The 20,762-nt window shown below is 41.5% G+C and overlaps 2 protein-coding genes across 2 annotated transcripts; both read left to right on the top strand.

The window, feature by feature from the left end:
* The first annotated feature begins 3,100 nt into the window (after window positions 1-3,100).
* LOC138603389 (bis(5'-adenosyl)-triphosphatase enpp4-like) lies at window positions 3,101-10,398 on the top strand. The gene is made up of 8 exons (XM_069675138.1): window positions 3,101-3,237; window positions 4,276-4,489; window positions 4,643-4,936; window positions 5,072-5,176; window positions 5,814-6,012; window positions 6,199-6,372; window positions 7,427-7,702; window positions 8,092-10,398. Exons 2-8 carry the CDS (start codon window positions 4,277-4,279, stop codon window positions 8,133-8,135), a joined length of 1,305 nt encoding a protein of 434 aa, XP_069531239.1. The 5' UTR covers window positions 3,101-3,237; window position 4,276; the 3' UTR covers window positions 8,136-10,398.
* A 2,093-nt stretch (window positions 10,399-12,491) lies between these two features.
* On the top strand, window positions 12,492-16,005 carry enpp4 (ectonucleotide pyrophosphatase/phosphodiesterase 4). Its single transcript, XM_069675701.1, has 7 exons — window positions 12,492-12,704; window positions 12,852-13,145; window positions 14,097-14,201; window positions 14,567-14,765; window positions 14,883-15,056; window positions 15,443-15,712; window positions 15,998-16,005. The coding sequence occupies exons 1-7, from the start codon at window positions 12,492-12,494 to the stop codon at window positions 16,003-16,005; spliced, it is 1,263 nt and encodes a 420-aa protein (XP_069531802.1).
* The last annotated feature ends 4,757 nt before the right edge of the window (window positions 16,006-20,762 follow it).

Raw genomic sequence — 20,762 nt, 5'->3', positions numbered from 1 at the left:
CCTGTGGACAAAGAAGTACCTCTTATCTCTTCCCTGATCTTGCCCTGTACATGCGCAAGTAGAGTAATCTGGTGGAAAATCTCCTCCTGGTTTATTTTACCATTTTAAATCATTAACAGAAAAAAAAATGTAAACAAAGGCTGTTTATCTCCTCGTCTGACACCTACCTGCGGCAGCTTTAAAAATATCTATAAAGAAATAATCAATCTTGTCACTTATGGTCTTGCTTGCTTCTGTAGGTCATATAGATGCATCAGTATTAATGTCAGTCAGTTTCATAACCCCCCAAAAAACTCCTCACAGTAGCTTTAACTAACATAAAACTTTAATATCACTCACTTATCCTAAAGAAGTCTGAATCACGCTGACATGTAGAATTGCATCCCTGGCAAATTGTATACAATGCTGCGATGCAATGCTGAGAGGTATTGTGTTGTCATTGGTCATGCACTTCTAATCTAGACTCATTCACCACATCAGGATGTCTCATAGGTTTTTTTTTGTTAATTTTACAAAAACTTTCCAACTTTACATTTCCAATATTCTAACTGCAATTCAACTTTTAAAACATTTCCTCATTTTCACACCATGTGTCCGACAAGTAAAACAGTCTTACTTGTTGATCACCCCCCCCCCCCCCCATCTGATAGTTCATTCGCTGCCTGAACTGCGACTGTTAAAGCGCCAGTCGTCGGTTGCGTCAAGCGTGGCACAACGAGAGCAGCAGTTACACCGTTTTTACGTCAAAATAAAACTGATTTATTGTCAAACTCGTTCATAACAATACAAGTAATGTCGCTGGATTATTATTCATTATACTTAACGTGTTGAATTGCTGTTACATACAAAACGAACGAGCTACAGTTTAGAAAAATACCGTGCATTTGTATTACAGTGTGTGGCGTAAGGGGGAGGCGGTATTTGTCCTATAACTCCAGTGTTTTCATAGTGAGCTGCGGGGGGCTCGTCGCTTGGCGTCTCGTAGGTCATGTCGTATATACCTGACGACTGGTTCTCGTAGGTGGCCTCCGGGACCTCGTACACGCTCTCCTCAGAGAAATCCATTCTGGGTGAAGAGGTCAAAGAGAGGTTGTCCAAGATGGTGAACCTATAAAGGTGTGCAGCAAAGTGACTGTGATACCAACAGTGCCTACCTTATAAACAGCATTGGACTTTGGACGGGGAAGTCAGGAAATCAATGCCAAGGGAGGACAGCGACAATCCTTAAAGGAGAATACATCTTGAATGGACATGACGTATTTTTGATGTTGAAAAAGTTCGTCCTTTAAATGTTTTAAATCTTCAACATTTTTAACGATTTATAGAAAACATTGATAGCCGCTTTCAAGGCATCGCACTGAAGGCATGGCAGGGATTTATACACTACAGGGAATACACAGGGACAAGCAGGGATAGCTCTGTAGACTTGCTGTGTTCAAAGTAGTTTCAACGTCTCAAAATGAATAATTTGGGGAAAAAATTACTTATTAGTACCATGTTTTTTAAATTCAAACCTGAGGGGGAATAACATAAGCATGACATTAAAAATGACAATCAGGGTTATCTTTTAAAATTTAGAAAACTCCATACAGAACCACAGAAGACGTTATAAACATACGTTCACAGGCAGATTTCCTTCCACGAAGAATTGTGAGGAACTTTCAGTTATTGTCGATTTTGGCGCCCCCCTGTGGACAAAGAAGTACCTCTTATCTCTTCCCTGATCTTGCCCTGTACATGCGCAAGTAGAGTAATCTGGTGGAAAATCTCCTCCTGGTTTATTTTACCATTTTTAATCATTAACAGAAAAAAAAATGTAAACAAAGGCTGTTTATCTCCTCGTCTGACACCTACCTGCGGCAGCTTTAAAAATATCTATAAAGAAATAATCAATCTTGTCACTTATGGTCTTGCTTGCTTCTGTAGGTCATATAGATGCATCAGTATTAATGTCAGTCCGTTTCATAACCACCAAAAAAACTCCTCACAGTAGCTTTAATATCACTTATCCTAAAGAAGTCCGAATCACGCTGACAGCGCTGACTACTTGTATGTAGAATTGCATCCCTGGCAAATTGTATACAATGCTGCGATGCAATGCGGAGAGGTATTGTGTTGTCATTGGTCATGCACTTCTAATCAAGACTCATTCACCACATCAGGATGTCTCATAGGTTTTTTTTGGGTAATTTTACAAAAACTTTCCAACTTTACATTTCCAATATTCTAACTGCAATTCAACTTTTAAAACATTTCCTCATTTTCACACCATGTGTCCGACAAGTAAAACAGTCTTGCTTGTTGATCACCCCCCCCATCTGATAGTTCATTCGCTGCCTGAACTGCGACTGTTAAAGCGCCAGTCGTCGGTTGCGTCAAGCGTGGCGCAACGAGAGCAGCAGTTACACCGTTTTTACGTCAAAATAAAACTGATGTATTGTCAAACTCGTTCATAACAATACAAGTAATGTCGCTGGATTATTCTTCATTATACTTAACGTGTTGAATTGCTGTTACATACAAAACGAACGAGCTACAGTTTAGAAAAATACCGTGCATTTGTATTACAGTGTGTGGCGTGACAAAGAGGGATTTATTTTGAAATGCCATACCGGAAGTCACTGAAAGTAAACTTACTAGCTCGAAAACACGCCTTTGTTTACTCTGAGGCAGTGAAATTAAAACGTTCCTCAGAAAAGGCAAAAGTAATTCAACTGTAGTGCTTCGGAGAAAAGTGCTTATCAGCTTCGTAACAGGTAACCTTATTGAACAGACTGTTAGCAATATGTGAATAACACTACCAAGCTAATGTAATGTAGACAGTAAAGTCGCACCTGTACTGAAAGGGAAAGCTATTTTGTACATTATAAGTTACATTATCCATTTCCGTCAACATCTGCATTGTCTGTAACCATTAGTAATGCAATATGTGGTGTAATATATATGGTTGCTTGCAATTCATTAAGGTAGGACTGAGGCCGTGAGAGCCGAAGTCTATAGTCAGCGGACGTTGACCGTGACCAAGGGGTCCCGAAATCGAAAGTGCCGCTGAGCGCCAGCCACGGCACGGGCTGCATCCGCACTGAGAGCACATTAGGCACAGACTTCACTGTTTTATGCGCAATAGCAAAAGAGTTGAAGACAAGTAGAAGAATTGCATTTTTCTGCACAAAGACCAGTCGCAGTCATTCAGAGCAGTGAAAGCAGCGGGAGACACTGGCAACGTGACGACGCACAGTAAGCATTACAACTTTTTCCCAATATGAACCATCAATGAATGACCTTTATAAAGCCTACATTATACTTTACAGCGGAGCAATCTGTATAGATGCAACGCAAATAGTGTTTTACTAATTATACACCTCATGCTTTTACTGTAGTGCTGCACATCTGTCTGGGTCAAAATCATAAGGGGAGGATTATTATTACCGAATTGTTTTCCTCAAAGCATCACACTCAATATTTCCGCACTGTAAAAGTCCCAACGCGCGTGCAGAGCTGGAATACGAGGGCGTTTAATGCACTGAGTCACAGCCATGTGAGTACAGGAACGCTTCACAAACGCATACAGTGGACTTATATTGGGAGATGACTCATGGACGGTTGTTACAGTGGACAGGATACAACAGTTCTTTTTTCCTATATGTTGTCATTTATTAAAGATCCCAACAGGAACACTGTAAGCAGGCTGTTGGTCATTATAAATTAATTAATTAAACAGCATTTGTATAGAAATTATTTTGTACCACACCTAACAGCTGTTTACAGACTGGGCGGACACAGAGCGCTACAACACACAAGAGGCCTAATGCTCGTTTGAAATATTTCCCTTAGCATGAGAGAGTTAGAAGCCAAAATGTCCGTGGTGTGGAAGTTTTTCAAAGTGTCCGAAATAGATAGCAAAACTGCTATTTGCAATAACTGCTCAGCCTCGGTGATGCGAGGACGAGCCAAGGCAAGCACTGCAAACAAAACAACAATTCTGCTGTGCACAGTTCCTTTTCTTGGTTTCAGCTTCACCCTTAAATCTCGACTGATGGTTTGGTGTTTTGCAAAAGTGTTGCAGCTGTGTACAGCTATGTAATTGACAAATGCTAGCATGCTAACACCCTAAGCTAAGAGGGTAAAAATGGTAAACATTATACCGTCTAAACAGTTGCATATTAGCGTTGTCACTCAAGCATGTACATAAAACAGTTTTAGAGCTTTTTGCATTGCAGTTTGCACTTCCTTAAATGCACCATGTCTTGCCACTCCTCTTTCACTTCCTTTCAGAATGTTATTAAAAATCCTGCTGGGCTTCCTGTGTGGCGTCACAGCTCAACAGAGCCCTCCACCGCTGCTGCTGGTGTCCTTTGACGGTTTCCGAGCCGACTACCTGAAGAGGTTCCCCATGGTGAACCTGAAGCTCCTGTACAGCCAGGGCGTCTTGGTGGACGAGCTCACCAACGTCTTTGTCACCAAGACTTTTCCGAACCACTACACCATGGTAACCCTGCTGCTTGTGCTGCTCCTGTTGTGAAAGTTGATGTGTCAGATAGCCGTATGCATGATGCCTAGTTTTGAACATATTTGAACACAGAGAACAGTAGATAAAAAATAAACTCAAATAAAACCAAATGGCATTGTTTTTTCTCACCAGGTGACAGGGTTGTACCCTGAGTCTCACGGTATCCTGGCTAACAACATGTACGACCCTGTCAGCCACCAGTACTTCCACATCGGGGAAAAAAATGACCCTTGGTGGTGGAACGAGGCAGAGCCTCTCTGGGTCACCGCTCTGGACTCCGGCTACAAGACAGCGGGCATGATGTGGCCCGGCTCCGACCTGCCCATTAGAAACCGCACACCGACACATTTCTTGCACTACGACCCTGGTGTGACGTTCAAGCAACGAGTGGGGAATGTGACAAACTGGATTATAGGAGACGGAAAGGTAGAGAAGTTATTGTTACAATTACATATTTCACTGTATTTCCATTTTCCCTTTAATGTCTTCCATTTTGCTCTATTGCTGTTCTAACCACCTGTTTATGGCAATTGTCTGACATGCTTTACATCATTCCACCAGGAGGTAGGAGTGAAATTCGCAGCTCTCTACTGGGAGGAGCCAGACAAGTCAGGTCACTTTTACGGCCCTGACAACACCACCGCCATGGCCAAAGCTTTGAAGGAGGTACGGATATTTTGGATTGGAATGAAGCAGGCTTCTGAAAGGGGGCAGCGAGGAGGTGGAAGCTTTCAAAAAGCGGCATGTTAACTCGGGATGCACGATATTAGATTTTTTGCCGATACCCGATATGCCGATATTTTACAACTCATTTAGCCGATTACTGATACCGATACCGATATTTTTTTCCCGCACACCTAATTGCAGAGATCATCAACTCTCTTCTGTATTGGAATTAGCGTACAGTATAATAGTGATACTCGTATCACATTTGTTACAACACGTGACGTCATCACGCTGCGCGCAGGTCTTCTTCACGCCGGGGACATTGCGCCGAGGTCGGGCATTTAATCAAGTATGAAGCAGCCCATTATTTTATCGGTTAATTATATCGGCAGATATCGGCGTGTTGGCCGATATCCGATAGTTCATTTTTAAGCAGATATCGGCCGATACCGATAACGTGCCGATAATATCGTGCATCCCTAATGTTAACCATTCAGGCTGTTCAGACGGGGAGCACCGACTGACATTAATAATCTAAATCAGGAACAGGAATTTTCTATGGCTGTCAAAAAAAGAAGATATATGTGTGTACATGGATACACACATATGATGGCTGTGTGTCTTTGTGTGGGTTCAGGTTGACGACAATATTGGCGTGCTAGTTTCGGAGCTGAAGCGGACCGGCCTCTGGGGTCGCATCAACCTCCTGATAGCCAGTGACCATGGCATGACCCAGTGCTCCACCGAGCGCCTCATAAGGCTGGACGACTGCCTCCAACCAGACAGCTACACACTGGTGGACCTCGCCCCTGTGACAGCCATCATCCCACATACAGGTAACCAGGTTCACAACAGCTTACCTTAAAGAGTAGATCCTGCATAAAAAGACTAGAATTTATTTTTTTGTGTTAATGCTGATAAAGCTTTGTTTATTAATGATAAAAGACAAAAATATTGGTACAGGATATGGTACAGTACAGTCTCCTTTCTCTAATCTTGTGCTCACTGAATGTGCTTCGCAGATCCAAAGGCCATTGTTGACCTTCTGAATAAGTGCCACACCCATATAACAGCATATCTGAAAGAGGACATCCCTGTTAGGTTGCACTACAGGAACAACATACGCATCCAGCCCGTAATAGTGATTGCTGACGAGGGCTGGACTATAGTGCAGCGTGGGAACAAGCTTCGAAAAGGTATGTACCTTACTTTTTGTAAACAACAACTGCAATTTTATTGTCAATTGTTATACAAACACTTTTTTTTCTACTCAAAACAGCCTATGTCTTTTCAAAAAACAAATAATAAAGAAGGCCAATATAATTTTTGTTGTTTATTTTGTCCATTATATTTCACAAAAACTCCTCCAATATAAAGTAGTAGGTCACTTTTGCAGATTTAAAGGTATAATCTCGAGGATTTTCATGGAAATAAATGTCTGTTAGGTCGCTGTCTATCCCACTGAGCTTTTGCATTTGCAGTATATAGTATTATTATGGACTGGGTGTCTGTGGCGAAAAACGCGGAAAAAATCACACCTAGTTAGTGACGCGTTTTCCATCACCCAGCAGTGGTTGGTCTGCCAGAGAGGGTAGGCGGAGCTAAGTGGCTGCACTTCTGGTTTCTGGAAACGTTGTGAGGAAACGGTAATCTACTATGGCTGGACAAACAAAGAAAAGATCGACTACAATACAACTTAGAATGAGAAACAAATTCGACGCTCAGATGAAGGCAAACAGTCTAAAAAGGAAAGCGAGGAAAATGACAAAGGGAGCCAGCTGTAGACGTCTGGTTAAATTGGGTATTACCAATTATTACCAGTGGGTGGCACTCAAGAGCATAAAACTAAAATCTTAAAGATTATATCTTTTAAAAAATATTTTTGTTTTTAAGTGAAAAGTCAGTAAAATTTTTCTTGAATTTTTATGAAGCTAAGCTAGCAGTTTGACTGTAGCTCCAAGCTCGTTTTAATGCACATTGGACCAGTTTTTCAGTGGACACAGAAATGAAATTGAAGTTGATCTTCTCGTGCGACCTTGACAGAAAAAGCATACATCCCAAAATGTTGGCTTTTTCCTTCAAAATGGTATTTATATGAAATTGAGCTCCAAAAATGGTGATTGACAGTATTTTTTGAACTCACAGACATTAGTCCTGTATAGAAATATTCTTTATTTATTATGAAATGTACTTGAAATCGCTCACTGGGCCTCCAACTACCAACTTTTTCACTCTCTTTCCCTCCCTTAGTGGGCAATCATGGCTACGACAACGCCCTATCTAGCATGCACCCCTTTTTGGCAGCAACTGGGCCAAGCTTTCGTCAGGGTTACCACATCAGCAGTTTGCAGAGCGTTGACATTTACCCGCTCATGTGCCACCTTCTGTCGGTGCCCCCGCAGCCCAATAATGGCACCCTGACCAAGGCCCGGTGCCTGCTGGCTGCTGAGACCTGCTTGGATACGGGTCTGGTGATACTGCTGATGGTCCTACAGGTGGTCCTACTGGTATTGATCATGGCTGCTCGTAAGTCTGAATAATTGCAACATAAATGAATGGCTGTGCATAATAAAGCCCTAGGGGTAGCATGAATATAATAACAAGTGGAACCAGGATAGATCTCTGGGGAACCCCTTAAAAAAGTGAATAGCCTCAGTGCTGTGTAGGGCAAAAGAAAGATTACATTTTTATGTAAGATTTGATTCATCGTTGTTATTAAGGAAATTAATCACATGTAGCCCCTTTTTCTTTACAAAATGTGTATAAACAGAGATGGAGAGATTACCAAAGGTAATTAGTAAAGTAAACAAAAATAAAAGCTTAAAAAACTAAGATTTTTAATGCATTTAGCAGTAGAGTGTGTCACAGTATACTATATCTCTGTCTGATGATCAGCTCTTGTTTTTGTTTTTCAGTTTTGTACATCTTGCAGCGCAACAGACGCCGATCAGTGCTTTAATCGGTCAAATACTCTATTTGACCGATTCCTGTTAGCGTTTCAACGGAGAGACACGGCTCAGGGAATGGAGACTGACAGTGATGGAAAGCCGACACCCACCAAGGTCTCCACGCAACAGCAAGTGCAACAAGCTCTGCGAGCGAAAAGCAAATCAAAGTTGTGTAACGGGAATACAGTTCATTCAGGTAATTAAGGAAAAGCCTGCACCAAAGCAACAAACGCTGGATGATTCTTTGAAAACAAAAGGGAATGTTAGAAGGACAAAAAGCTTACAGAGAGGGGTTATTTTTTTACACTTTATCTTTTAGGAACACCTTGGATGCACACAATTTTTTACTTAACTCCAAAACTTGATTAAGACATCCCTATGTAAGTGTTGGTAAAACCCTGTTACAACCATAGACTGTATAAATAATGGACATAGTCTCAGTGACGTCACCCATTAGTTTCTGAAGGAGCGTTTTGAAGCCCGAATTGCGCCGCCGCTGTGGGTCGCCATATTGGAAATGCCAGAGACGGCTAATCCAGAGACGGGCAAAGAGGCGGAGCGCGACCGAGCTGAAGCCTATGGCTGAGCTCTGTGAGCGGGCCGCATGAATCAGCCAGCTACGGCTATGAAGCTAGGCTATATGCTCCTCAGCGTAGCTAACGGTTATTAGCCATAGACTGTATAAATAATGAATGAGCTAGTTTGACTTTGCCATGAGGAGATTCTGTTTGTGACGGTGACTGACTGCCGGTGTTTAGTTATCAGACTAAAGAAGTAGCTCCCTGCTCGCTCGCCTGTTGAGAGAGCGGCGAGCCGACACGTAACTGGAAATGTAAAATCCCCGGTCTCTTCATCACTAAGGTCCGCTGTAACTCCTAAATCCTATTTACTGGCCGACGATTAAATAAATGTTTGATAAACACTGAGCAGGCTAACAAGCTGCTAAAGCTAGCACAGCATACCTGCTACTTAGTGCCAAAATATTTCTGTACAAAAACCATAACATTTAACTCACTGAAAAGCTGGAGCTCAGACTTCTTGCACGGCCATGCTGTAATGTTATTCCTTGTTTTCTGGAGAGACCCTCAAGTGGCCACTCGAGGAACTGCAGTTTCTTGCACTTCCGCATTGGCTTCATTTTTCAACACCGGAGGTTGATGCTTGGTTACAACAGACTTTAAAATGGGATAAGAAGCCATTGATGTTTTTTTTGTGGGATATCAGTTGTCTTAAGGAAATATTGAAGATTTTATTGGTCAGAGAATAAGACTGAAATTTAATATTTTTTTATGTTTTCAATTTTATATTTTTCTGTGGGTATTGTGTTAATAGAAAACTGTATAAAAAGTTTTTATATTTTTGTGTTTGAACTGTATATTGTATGTCACTGGAAATTGAAGTTAGAATTCCTTTTATCTTTTTTATTTTACTGGTTACTATTAATGTTTTGGTTCACTTGTTACTGTAATCATGGGGTTTAAATTCAAAGATCCTTAAATACTCATTTTTATCTTTAAGTGAGGCAGAGTTTGCAAATCAGTTGAACAGCTTTTTCTCTAGGTTTGATGAGCGGGGTAATTTAGATCATGCTGCTATTGCTAATGTCCTTAATTCAGTTGTACCTGTGCAGTCAGATAGAATTGATGTTTCTGTTGAGCAGATGAGGAGCTCTTTTATAAAACTGAACTTTTGCAGATGAGCTTGCGCCTGTCTGGCAGCCTATTTTTCAGCGTTGTATTGATACTCACATAATCCCAGAAGTGTGGAAGACTTCACGTATAATACCTTTTCCTGTGGCCTTGACTCCTATTCTTATGAAGACCTTAGAAAGAAGTGTGGTTCAACATCTTACCAAGTCTGTGGATGACAAACTCGTAGCACAGAGGATGCAGTTGTAACATTAATACATCTAATATTGAAACATCGAGACATAGAATAGAGATAGTTAAAGTTAATCGGACATACTCAACTTCTATAGTTACTAATAGTTACTAATATTTTATTTGAAGAATATGAGCTTCTGCCATCAAACAGAAGATTTCCAGTCGACTGAATAGACAGTCCGTCAAGTTATTAATTCAGCGTTTGGGCTCTAAGTAGCTTGAAGGGTTCATGTATGGACTGAGCACGGGGTGTTGAAGGTGATGCACTACGGCCACTTTGTAATGTCTGATGTAATATATGTTGTAGTATTTGCCTTTGTTATGTTTTGTTATCTATGTTTGTTAACTACTGTAACTCTGGACGCCATGAGATGCAGGACACATTTCAAAAAGTCTGATAATAAAGTGAAATGTAATCTAATCGAAGTGCCATCTAAATGTCCCAATTAAATTGTAATTAATTGAGTAATGATGCTTACTATCAAATTTGAACAGGGCCATGCCAAGAAAAGCAGAAAACATATTGTTTCCACAGGGAGTGGGAAAGCAGGTTTTTATCCACGAACGTGAAGGACGAGTGTGTGTGCCTCATCTGCGGTTCCAGCATTTCTGTCGACTTCCCTGCGGGCAGAACGCTACAAACTGTAAAGGTGAACGACATACTGGCGGCTCTTCATACGTCGGGACAGATTTGAAGTTGTTAAAGCTCCTGTGAGGACCTTTCACTTTGGGTTGATTTTGGCGCCCCCTCTGGACAAAGCTGAACCTCTTAGCTCTTAGCTGATTTTGTCCTGTACATGCTGAAGCGGTGGTTTTTAACAAAAAAAACTTATCCTGCTTTCTTTAACAGCCATATGTGTCACGCATGTCAGCCAAGTCAACCAGTCTTACTTGTTGTCCCCGCCCCCCAAACAAGTAAACCAGTCATACTTGTCAGTCAATGGCTGTGTCAAGGCTTGCCTGTGCTAGCTCGACTTCATCTCTGCATGTGTTTAGTGTGAGGCAGTCGAATGATGATGGTGCACGAACTTAAGGGAAAAGTGGGCGAATTCAACTGTAATGCGTGAAGGAAAACTGCCTGTCAACTTCGTAACAGGTAAGTAACCATTCAATGCAATAGCTTGCTCGTGTATGAATATATTGACTTCAAACTGCTTCCCATGTGTCTTTGACATCCTCTACACATTACGTTCACAGCCATACAGTTCTGGAAAACTCCCTTAGAAAATCCCTTAACTCCATTATCAGTGATCTATTGTCTTAATTATAGATATTTTATTGCTGTAGGTTCAATAGCTTGATCATTAATAAATATATTGACTCCAAGCTGCTTCCTATGTGTCTTTGACATCATCTCAAATCCCTTAGAAAATCCCTTAACTCCATTACCAGTGACATGCTGTCTTAAATTTGGATATTTCCAAGTGGTGATTTCAGCAGCTAAATTACAAATATGTTGACTCCAGACTGCTTGTATTGTGTCACTGACATCCTCTCACAACTGTCACAGTGTTTAGTTTCATGAATGAGAAAGCTATTGAAATCACCACTTGGAAATATGCATGTGTAAGACAGTAGGTCAATGATGATGGAGTTAAGGAAGTTGCTAAGGGTTTTTTTCCCAGAAATGTATGGACAGTTGTGAGGGGATGTCAGTGACGCAATACAAACATGTTGGACTCAATACATACATAATGATGCAAGCTATTGAACTTACAGCATTAGAATATGGATAGTTATAATAGGTTACTGATAATGGAGTTAAGGGGTTTTCTGTGAGACCCATTCTTTGGTTGACTTCATTGTCGACAGTGATTATTGATGTAATAAGTGATGTAATGTGTAATTGTGGTTATTTACTCGACCTGACAATTGCAGAATGTTGACATTATCTCAGTTGCGTAACAGCCTTGGCTCAAATAGGCCTACGCTCGCTCGTGTTTGTGTTTATTTCTTCATCAAATTTTACTTTGAAAACTTTTTGACTTTTATCTATTTATCTATTCAATGTTTTCCACAGTGGTGTACTATGAAGCGAGACTAGAGGGTTAGAAGGGTCTGTTGAGCCTAAAGCCAAAGTTTTCCATACCATGAAGCTGACTCTCTTTTAACCTGGCTTGGTCGCCGTGGTAACTTACTGTGGACTTCTAATCTGGAAGGGACTAGGTTATTTTTAGAGTTTGGGCTTTAATTCGGCTATAAAGTGCTATCCTTTCACTCATTTTAATGATCTTTTCCGGACAACATTCCCTTGCGGCAATATTTATTCTGAGATGAGAAAGTCTGTTTCTGAAAGGTTACCTTGCTTGGCCCTGTTTGGGAGGAGCTGATTCAGTCACAGAAATTTAATGTTTTAACGTTAACCCCTATTGTGTATCTGACAGACTTTTGGGATCCCCTGAATCTACTAGCGCCACAATGAAGTTGACTTTGGTTGAAATCTTGCTAAATTTAGCTAACACTTTTCTTTCACTTCCTTTTAGGATGTTACTGAAAATCCTGCTGGGCTTCCTGTGTAGCATCACAGCTCAGCAGAGCCCTCCACCGCTGCTGCTGGTGTCATTTGATGGTTTCCGAGCGGACTACCTGAAGAGGTTCCCCATGGTGAACCTGAAGCTCCTGTACAGCCAGGGCGTCTTGGTGGACGAGCTCACCAACGTCTTTGTCACCAAGACTTTTCCGAACCACTACACCCTGGTAACCCTGCTGCTTGTGCTGCTCCTGTTGTGAAAGTTGATGTGTCAGATAGCCGTATGCATGATGCCTAGTTTTAAACATATTTGAACACAGAGAACAGTAGATGAAAAATAAACTAAAATAAAACCAAATGGCATTGTTTTTCAGGTGACAGGGTTGTACCCTGAGTCTCACGGCATCCTGGCTAACAACATGTACGACCCTGTCAGCCACAAGTACTTCCACATCGGGAAAAAAAATGACCCTTGGTGGTGGAATGAGGCAGAGCCTCTCTGGGTCACCGCTCTGGACTCCGGCTACAAGACGGCGGGCATGATGTGGCCCGGCTCCGACCTGCCCATTAGAAACCGCACACCAACACATTTCTTGCCCTACAATAGTCATGTGACGTTCAAGCAACGAGTGGGGAATGTGACAAACTGGATCATAGGAGACGGAAAGGTAGAGAAATTAAAAGCTCACTATTAGTTGAAATGTTGCTTGCTTCACCTCAGGTATATTCCTGCTTGGGCCAAAACTCCAGCTCGAGCTCGACCCCAAGCTCTCCATCATGTGTCCACACTGATGCACACTCACTCTAATACACGTAGAAACACAAGCACTCGCTTGCTCACACGCAACAAAGAGCTAAGGTTATTATAATCTTTAATAATCAAGGGACCCAATACAACGCCCTGGGCCTCACCTAGACACGCCATAATAGATTTTGCGCAATGATTGTGCGCTGTAGATCGTTTAAGTATGGCCACTTGAAGTCTATGGCGCAATAGCTTTCTGTGTTATCAAGATAGCAAGATGCCACCTGTGCGTCTGACCATGGGAACTAACGTAGGCGCAAGTTCATTTGCTATTCACACAATGTGGTCGCTGGGCATGGTTGTGGTTGCGTCCAAAAATAGCAATGGCACATAAGCTGTGCGCCATGGCGCTATGCAATGGGTCCTTACTGTGCGTTCACACCGAACGCAAAGCGAATATTCGCCTCGCGTGACTCGAGCGAGTTTGGCCGCCGGATCAAAATTTGCGTTTAAATAACAGGCGAATATCTGCCCTTCGCTTCCGGAATGGAGGAGAGGAAGTAGGGCTTATCTCCATGGTTACCAACGGCGTCAGGAGAATCTTGATGTTGATAGGCTTTCGCTACACCACGTGACACGAATTTGCAGAGGAAGCTAAATGTTTTCAACTCACGCGTCGCGATCATTTGCATTCGCGCCACCCGACGTGAATTTGCATCTACTCGCGTCATTGCATTGACTTTGCATGGAATCTTGCGTCTATTCGCGTTCGGTGTGAACGCACAGTTACTCTTAAGTTATAGAGATATTTCACTGTTTTTCTAATCCAGTTGCCCTTTAATATTTGTCTGACATATATATCTCATTCCACCAGGAGGAAGGAGTGAAGTTCGCAGCTCTCTACTGGGAGGAGCCAGACAGGTCAGGTCACTTTTACGGCCCTGACAACACCAATGCTATGGCCAAAGCTTTACAGGAGGTACAGAAATTTTGGATTGGAATGAAGCAGGACTCTTCAATAGCACTCCAAAGCTTGGCCCTCTGCCTTTGGACCCCCATGTTGACCATGGGGGTCAAAATGGACCGTGGACATAAGATACTTGAGAGGCAATCAGAAACAGGAATTTTCTATCGCTGCCCGAGTAATGATATTAATTGTGGCTAGATACCGTTTGGGTATCATACTCATATGTCCTTTGCTGGTTTTTTTCATGAAACAAGTCTTAATTTAGACCATTTTTGTTCAAGAAACCAAGTCAAACCGAGTCAAAAAAGCAAAAAAGGAAGATATATGTTTATATGGACACTGTTTGTTGATGGCTGTGTGTCTTTGTGTGGGTTCAGGTTGACGACAATATTGGCGTGCTGGTTTCGGAGCTGAAGCGGACCGGCCTCTGGGGTCGCATCAACCTCCTGATAGCCAGTGACCATGGCATGACCCAGTGCTCGACCGAGCGCCTCATAAGGCTGGACGACTGCCTCCACCCAGACAACTACACACTGGTGGACCTCGCACCTGTGACAGCCATCATCCCACATACAGGTAACCAGGTTAACAATAGCTTAGACCAAAAAGTAGATCCTGCATATACAGACAACTCCTCGAAAACTTTACAGGCTGTCACAGAAAAAAAACATAGCTTTTATTTCTTCTTCGCAGATCCAAAGGCCATGGTCGACCTGCTGAATAAGTGCCACGCCCATATAACAGCATATCTGAAAGAGGACATCCCTGTTAGGTTGCACTACAGGAACAACATACGCATCCAGCCCGTAATAGTGATTGCTGACGAGGGCTGGACTATAGTGCAGCGTGGGAACAAGCTTTTAAGTTGTAAGTATCTGGCTTTTTTCCTCAATACTATGATAGTATCAGACCGATTGAAAATTGTTATACAGCAACAACTTGTGTTTACAATAACAAATAAGTAATAATGAAGGTCAATGTTTGTCTTTATGTTTTTATCATGTCCTCTATCTTCAAGATACTTATAGGCAACTTCGGCAGACATTAAGAAACATTGTAGTCTCACATTATTTTTCTCAAATCTCATGAAGCTAAGCTAGCGGTTTCACTGTAGCTCTTTATGCTAAGCTAGTTTGGACCTGTAGACATCAATTTTCTCATGTGATGTGTTAGCTCAGCAACAAACACTGAAGGTCTTTTTGAAACTTGTGGAGCCTAGCAAAGCAATATTCATATTTATGTCCCTCCCTTAGTGGGCGATCATGGCTACGACAATGCCCTATCCAGCATGCATCCCTTGCTTGCAGCAACTGGGCCAAGCTTTCGGCAGGGTTATCGAATCAGCAGTTTGCAGAGCGTGGACATTTACCCGCTCATGTGCCACCTCCTGTCGGTGCCCCTGCAGCCCAATAATGGCACCCTGACCAAGGCTCGTTGCCTGCTGGCTGCTGAGACCTGCTGGGATGTCGGTCTGACGAGCCGGCTGGTGGTCGGTGTCCTACTGGTATTGACCATAGCTGCTAGTAAGTGTTAATAATTGAAACACTACAACATAAGTGAATGGCTATGCATAATAAAGCCCCAGGGGTAGCATAAAGATAGAGAAGTGGAACCAGGATAGAACCTTGAGGAACACCATAAAATGTTTAAATTCATTCAGCAGTGGACTTGTTACCTCTAAATGTACCTGGTGTCCTTTTTGTTCGTTTAATTTGAATTTCTGTGTTATTTTACTTTATATGTCTGCTACTGATTATCAAACTAACAGCTCTTGTTTCTTTAGTTGTGTTCAGGTTCCTGTGTCACAGACGCCTGATCCTTAGAAGACTATTGAGGCCGCTCATGGCAGTATTTGACTGATAGATGTCAGTGTTTGAACAGGGAGACACGCCTCAGGGAAGGGAGACTGACAGTGATGGAAAGCCTACAAGCACCAAGTTCTCCACGCAGCGGCAAGTGCAACAAATTCCCTGCGAATGCGAATCGAAGTTGTTCATCCAAGGGAATACAGTTGATTCAGGTAACTCAGGAAAAGCCTGCGCCAAAACAACAAACACTGGACGATTCTGTAAAAAGGAAAGGGACGGTTACGAGGCCAAAAGGTTTACAGAGAGGTGTTATTTTTTCATACTCATTTCATTGCATTTCAACTGAATTTGTTACTTCAGAAAATATTGAAGATATTATTGGTCAGAGAATAGTAATTGAATCATGATAGTGTTGGAATGAAAAAGGGGTTCTAAGCACAATTCAAAATGCAGCTGGACTTGGTTCTTAAAAAGAGAGTTCAATTTCATATTTTTCTGCAGGCACTGTGTTCAAAGAAAACTGTATACAACCTTTTTATATCTCTGGATTTGAACTGTTACTTTTTGTCAGCAGAGGGAGCCAGTAGCTCATTTAACATGTATGTTGTATCTCACTGCGATCCGGTCATTCATGAGGAGGAAAGCTGAAAAGAATTGTAGTTGGATTTCCTTTTTTTTCCTCCATCAAGTCATCTGAATAATCTTTAAATACTCCCTTTTATCCAGAACTGTTTTCTTAAAGCTCCTGTGAGGAGTTTTTAGCTGGTTATGAAACGGACTGAAAATAATACTGATGCCTCTACATGAGCTACAAAAGCAAACAAGACCATTAGCATTGATTATATCTCAATAGTTATTTTAAGGCCTGCAACCACTGCCGAGTGGTAGGTGTCAGATGAGGCCATTAACAATCAGTTTTTTTCTATATTTTCCACGGCAAAGATTCACAGCAAGTGATACGTTTGAATGTTAAAAGAAAGAAGGATGAGATTTTCTTCTTACACATGTACAGGACAGGATCAGCAAAGAGATGAGAGGTACTACTTTGTCCACAGGGGTCGCCAAAATCACAAGAACAGAAAGTTCCTCATGGGAGCTATATTATATCCATCCATTATCTAGACCGCTTATCCTGTTCAGGGTCGCGGAGGGGCTGGAGCCTATCCCAGCTGTCATTGGGCAGAGGGCGGGGTTACACCCTGGACTGGTCGCCAGTCACTCACAGGGCTGACACACAGAGACAGACAACCTTTGGCACTCACACCTATGGGCAATTTAGAGTCACCAATTAACCTGACAAGCATGTCTTTAGAGTGTGGGACGAAGCCGGAGACCCCGGAGGGAACCCACGCGGAGAAGGAGAAAGAGGAGAACATGCGCGAACGAGAACGAGGAGAACATGCACAAACGAGAACGAGGGAAACATGCACGAACGAGAACGAGGAGAACATGCACGAACGAGAACGAGGAGAACATGCACGAACGAGAACGAGGAGAACATGCACGGACGAGAACGAGGAAAACATGCACGAACGCGAACAAGGAGAACATGCACGAACGAGAACAAGGAGAACATGCACTAACGAGAACGAGGAGAACATGCAAACTCCGCACAGCAAGGCCCACCTTGTCCAAACCGAGGTTTGATTATATGAACAAGGCTATTGTCATTTATTTCGACCATCCAGCTGCTGTTAAAACTCAGTCGAGCAATGAATGCGTATTCATCCACAGCTAAAAATAGTTCCCAACCAATGGATATATTTTTTCCCTGTTTCAGTAACATTTGCTTAAACCTACAGTACAAACTATAGTACAATATATTGTTCTATTTATAGAACAGATATCAGATCTATTTATATATTTTTAAGTGTTCCTTTTGCAGTTTTAACAAGTTATGAGGAGAGATTCCCCATCCTAACTTGCCATAAGATCATCATATACCTCAGATACATGGTTACTTTGTGTCAATATATTTGCTTTTTTGGCTATATTAAGTAAATTTGTTTCAAAGTGATTACAGTGATGTTTTTCCATCTGCACCTGTGAAATTATACATTAGTGCCATAAAGCACTCTGTGTGTAAACCTCTGGCCAGTGGTGTGATATGCAGTTAAGAAGCTTCTTTTAATGATATTTAAATGCTAAATGTAATATGCTCTTCACATCTTAAATGTTACTCATATGTAAAATATCATTTTGGTAAGGTGCTCATCATGCCAGGGAGTAAAAGATTCCATTTTTACAAATGAATAAAGTTTTGTTTTGATTCAAAGCAATGTAAGAAACAAACTTTTATTGTGTAAATAAAAAAAAAAAGAAAGGAAAAGCGACACACGTTTGGAAAAATTAATTTATATTCCTTTATATTTTTTTTCTCCATCGCAGTCACAACATTACAATGTAATAAAATGGTAAATATATAAAATCAAACTCAATACTGACGCATATACATTTCTGTATCGTGTTCAAAACCAAATGAACTGTACATGTTTTTCATTTATATCTGTTCTACATCATTTAAAATCTGTCATTATTTCTATGTAGTCATCTGTTTTATTGTAAATCTTTGTCTCTTCACAGATAAATAGACTTTATTTTCTGGAGGTATTGTAACAAAAATAACACATTTCCTAACGCTGGCCACCTGGAGCCATTGAAAATATCATTCAACTCTTCGCCAGAATACTTCACTATCTTAGACACGGAGTACACAGACAAACAAGAGATACACTAATGTGCTTTCTCGTTTCTCTCCTGATTCGATTGTGGATGGGCGGAAACATTCGGTGTGAGTTTGAGGAAACCCCCAAAGACCGGAAGGTTCCTGAATGGTGTTTTTATGAGCCGATGCAGGAGTGGTTTGAACACCTTTGATGACAGCAGCCATCGTTTCTACAATGAAGTCAAGAGGTGTTGGTGAGACAGCCCCTGCTTTCATCAACTGGTTTTGGTCCTGGAGGTTAACATACGGGCAGGTCAGTCACATCCGGCGTTGACAAATATGACTCATAAATTGCTTTATCTCAAGGGGTTGCTTCTCAAAAAGCTGCTTGTTTCAAATCATTGTTCTGACCTTTGAACAGCGTTAGAAGTTTAGGGACAACTCTTATGTCCGTATGCTAAATATAAAACCACAGCCTGGAGTCGGTTAGCTTAGCTTAGCATAAGGCTGGAAACAGGGAGTAAACATGGTGCTCTGTCCAAAGGTTACAACTCTAAACTCTGAATTAACACATCATATCTTAATAATTTAATCTGTATCCGAACAGAACTGTAAAAACTTTTACAGGGAGCTAAGCGCTGGAAGTCCGTGCTGGGCACTTCCTGTTGTTTCTGCTGCTTTTCAAGCTACCTCACTGGGACAACAATACTATAAGGCTGTGTTAGAAACCAGTCCCGTTTTCACATATAATTCCCGATTAACTAGACTCAAAGTACTGTACTTAAAAGTGAAATTGAGATTTACTAACTGGTAATTTCCTCTACAAAAGGCAGGGCTAGCATTGTTGGATTGCTAGCAGAAAACCGCGCATCTGCAATCGATAGCCTACCACTTTTTTGTTCCATTGTGGAGTTTCTGAAGGCACTATTCCCTGGATGTATTTTTCAACTCTGAAATGTCTCTAAATGCGCCCTAAATTAGATTTTCTTAGAGTTTGACTTCTGTGTAGCTAACACTTTGGACAGAGCAAGCTTTAGCTAGCTAGCTGTTAGCTAGCTGTTTCCCCCCTGATTTCACTCTTTTCATAGATGAGCTAACTGGCTGTTTGCTCCTGTTTCATACTCAGCGCACAGATATTGGAGTGTTGAAAACTCTTCAGCACTTGTTTATCCTAAACAGAACCAAACCTTAGTGGGCTGTCTGACCTATCACCTCTTGAACTCCACGCTGCCTACAGATCTAATATCAGTGTGCTTATACTCAAGACAACACGATGGCACAGACTCCTACGAAAACACAGTTTCCAGTTAAACCATATTTTTCTTCTCTCGCCTTACATTCTGGATATTTATAAAGAACATTTACTATCAGTACATCTTAAAGAGCCATCTAAGCAAAGTCATCGAACATAGATCCAACTGAGGAAGAGTACCAGAAAAAGGTATTTACAATCAAAATGCCAACCACGAGAAAATAAAATATACTTTTGCACATTGAAATCTAGAGCTACTGTTTTTTTCAAGCTGAAGAACACAGTATAAAAGCATGACCCCTACAAAATAAAAGCTCATGGTACATCTTATAGATACATCCACATTAAGGTTTAGTTTGACCCTGCACTGTGCTTATAGTATCCACACCTGAGTCAAACCTCTGAAGTCCTCACAACTCGTTTTTTTCCATGATTGAATTTGAATATTTGTGCCAAAAGTAAAAAAACGAACAGAATTGTTGTTGGACTCAGATCTGGTAGAAACTGCTCTGAGATCAGAAACAGCTTCGCGTCTGGCCTCGATTTTCCACAGAACCATGATGAGTAATTTCACAGCTCTGGACCAAGCAAGTAAAACTTTGGCTAAAAAAAGCATATGAAGCACTACTGACACATACGCACGCTCATTAACACACATACACACAGCCTAACAACAGGCCTCATATGCTTGGCAGACCCTGATAGTGGAACATTTATGTGTTTATCCAGAGAACGAAAAAAATCTGGCTTTGATGTTTTAACATTCTGTCGGGAGGTTGCAGAAATTCCAAATTTAAAGATACAGTACACCTTTTTTTTTCACCCTCCCGACCAATTTCAACCCATAA

This window comes from Semicossyphus pulcher, unplaced genomic scaffold (genome assembly GCF_022749685.1).
Source record: "Semicossyphus pulcher isolate SPU_LCO1_2020_fin unplaced genomic scaffold, fSemPul1.0.p SCAF_24, whole genome shotgun sequence".
NCBI classification, from domain to species: domain Eukaryota; kingdom Metazoa; phylum Chordata; class Actinopteri; order Labriformes; family Labridae; genus Semicossyphus; species Semicossyphus pulcher.
The sequence above is the reverse complement of the archived record's forward strand: the minus strand, read 5'-3'. Positions and strand labels throughout refer to the sequence as shown.